Genomic DNA, 2,255 nt, shown 5'->3' on the forward strand with positions numbered 1-2,255 from the left:
GACGAGCCGAACTTTACGGAGGGCGGGAGACGGTGGTGGGGTGGTGGGGGGGAGAGGAGGATCGTCGGGAACGGCCTGGAGTCCTGGAGGAGGAGACGAAAAGACGGGACGAGGGCTCCCGCGGTGGACGAGCCGGAGCTGCCGGGCGGTGGGGGGGGGCGGGGAGTGAGTGCCGCACAGGGCGATCCCATGGAGGGCAAAAACCACGGTGGTCCCGCATCACCGAAACCTCCCCCCCGTCCCCCTTTCTTTCACTTCCCGGCGTGGTGGTGGTGGTGGTGGGAGCGCCGGTGCGCGGTGAGGTAGCGCTTCTGGGCGAAGGTTCTCCGGCACTCGTGGCAGGCGAAGGGGCGCCCGCCGTCGGCGTCGGCGGTGGAGGCGGTGGCCGCCCCGTGGACGAGCCGGTGCCGGCGCAGGTTGCCGGCCTGGGTGAAGGACTTGCCGCAGTCCGGGCAGGGGAAGGGCCGGGCCCCGGTGTGGGTGAGGGCGTGCCGGCGCAGCCCCCCGGCGTCGCCGAAGCGCCGGCCGCACCGGGGGCAGGGGAAGGGCCGCTCGCCGGTGTGGGTGCGGCCGTGGGCCAGCAGGTGGCTGGGGCTGCCGAAGCGGCGGCCGCACCGGGGGCAGGGGAAGGGCCGCTCGCCGGTGTGGGTCCGCAGGTGGGCCAGCAGCCGGCTGCCGTCGGCGAAGGCCTTGCCGCAGGCCTGGCAGGGGTAGGGCCGCTCGCCCCGGTGCGCCCGCCGGTGCTTCCAGAGGTGGGAGGGCTGGCGGAAGGCGCGGCCGCACTCCGGGCAGGGGTAGGGCCGCTCGGCGGAGTGGGTCCGCAGGTGGGCCCTCAGCCGGGCCCGGTCGGCGAAGGGCTTGCCGCAGCTGGGGCAGGGGTGCGGCCGCTCGCCCTCGTGGCTGGCGAGGCGGTGGCGGCGCAGGCTGCCGGCCTGGGTGTAGGCCCGCCCGCACTCGGCGCACCGGAAGGGCCGCTCGCCGGTGTGGGTGCGCAGATGGGCCAGCAGGCGGCAGCTATCGGCGAAGGCGGCCCCGCAGGCCTGGCAGCGGTAGGGCCGGGCCCCGCCGTGGGCCAGCCGGTGGCGCCGCAGGTTGGCGGCGTGGCCGAAGCCCTTGCCGCACTCGGAGCACCGGAGCGGGGCCTCGCCGCCGTGGGCCAGGCGGTGGGCCCTCAGCGAGGCGGCCAGCCGGAAGGCCCGGCCGCACTCGGCACAGGCGAAGGGGGCGGGGCCCCCCTCGCCGCTGGTGCCGGTGCCGTGGGTCAGCCGGTGCCGCCGCAGGTTGGAGACGTGGTTGAACTCCCGGCCGCAGTCGGCGCAGCGGAACTGCTTCTGGCCCGTGTGGGTCAGGCGGTGCAGCAGCAGGTTGGTGGAGAGCCGGAAGGCCTTGCTGCACTCGGAGCACCGGAACGGCCTCCCCTCCGGCCCCGAGGGGGCGGGGACACCCCGCGCGGCGCCGTCCAGCGGCCCGGCCGCCATCGCCTCCCCGCGGCGAGCCCCGGGAGGGCAAACCCGGACACCTCCTCCTCCCTCTCTCTGTCTCTCCCTCCCTCTCTCTCTCTGTCTCTCCCTCTCTCCCTCCCTCCCTCTCTCAGAGCCGGAACCCTATCCCAAGGGCGTTAATCCCGGATGATTCCAGACTCCCTCAATCTCTCTCTCTCTCTCTCTCTCTCTCTCTCGGAGCCGAAACCGAATCCCAGGAGCGTTAATCCTGGAATAATCCGCAGTCTCTCCTTCTGTCTCTCGGAGCCGGAATACTATCCCACAGGCGTTAATCCCGGACGTATCCTCTCTCTCTCTCTCCGGGAGCCGGAACTGTATCCCAGGAACGTTAATCCCAGACGAATCCTCTCTCTCTGTCTCTCTCCGGAGCTGGAACTGTATCCCAGGAACGTTAATCCCGGACGAATCCTCTCTCTCTCTCTCTCTCTCTCCGGAGCTGGAACTGTATCCCAGGAACGTTAATCCCGGACGAATCCTCTCTCTCTCTCTCTCTCTCTCTCCGGAGCTGGAACTGTATCCCAGGAACGTTAATCCCGGACGAATCCTCTCTCTCTCTCTCTCTCTCTCCGGAGCTGGAACTGTATCCCAGGAACGTTAATCCCGGACGAATCCTCTCTCTCTCTCTCTCTCTCTCTCTCCGGAGCTGGAACTGTATCCCAGGAACGTTAATCCTGGACAAATCCTCTCTCTCTCCCGGAGCTGGAACTGTATCCCAGGGACGTTAATCCTGGACAAATCCTCTCTCTCTCCCGG

The 2,255-nt window shown here is 69.6% G+C and overlaps 1 protein-coding gene across 1 annotated transcript; it reads right to left on the bottom strand.

The window, feature by feature from the left end:
- Positions 1–251: 251 nt before the first annotated feature.
- LOC144678454 (uncharacterized) lies at positions 252–1,480 on the bottom strand. Its single transcript, XM_078538228.1, has one exon. The coding sequence runs from the start codon at positions 1,476–1,478 to the stop codon at positions 252–254; it is 1,227 nt and encodes a 408-aa protein (XP_078394354.1). The 5' UTR covers positions 1,479–1,480.
- Between the last annotated feature and the right edge of the window lie 775 nt (positions 1,481–2,255).

This window comes from Cetorhinus maximus, unplaced genomic scaffold (genome assembly GCF_964194155.1).
Source record: "Cetorhinus maximus unplaced genomic scaffold, sCetMax3.hap1.1 HAP1_SCAFFOLD_4310, whole genome shotgun sequence".
NCBI classification, from domain to species: domain Eukaryota; kingdom Metazoa; phylum Chordata; class Chondrichthyes; order Lamniformes; family Cetorhinidae; genus Cetorhinus; species Cetorhinus maximus.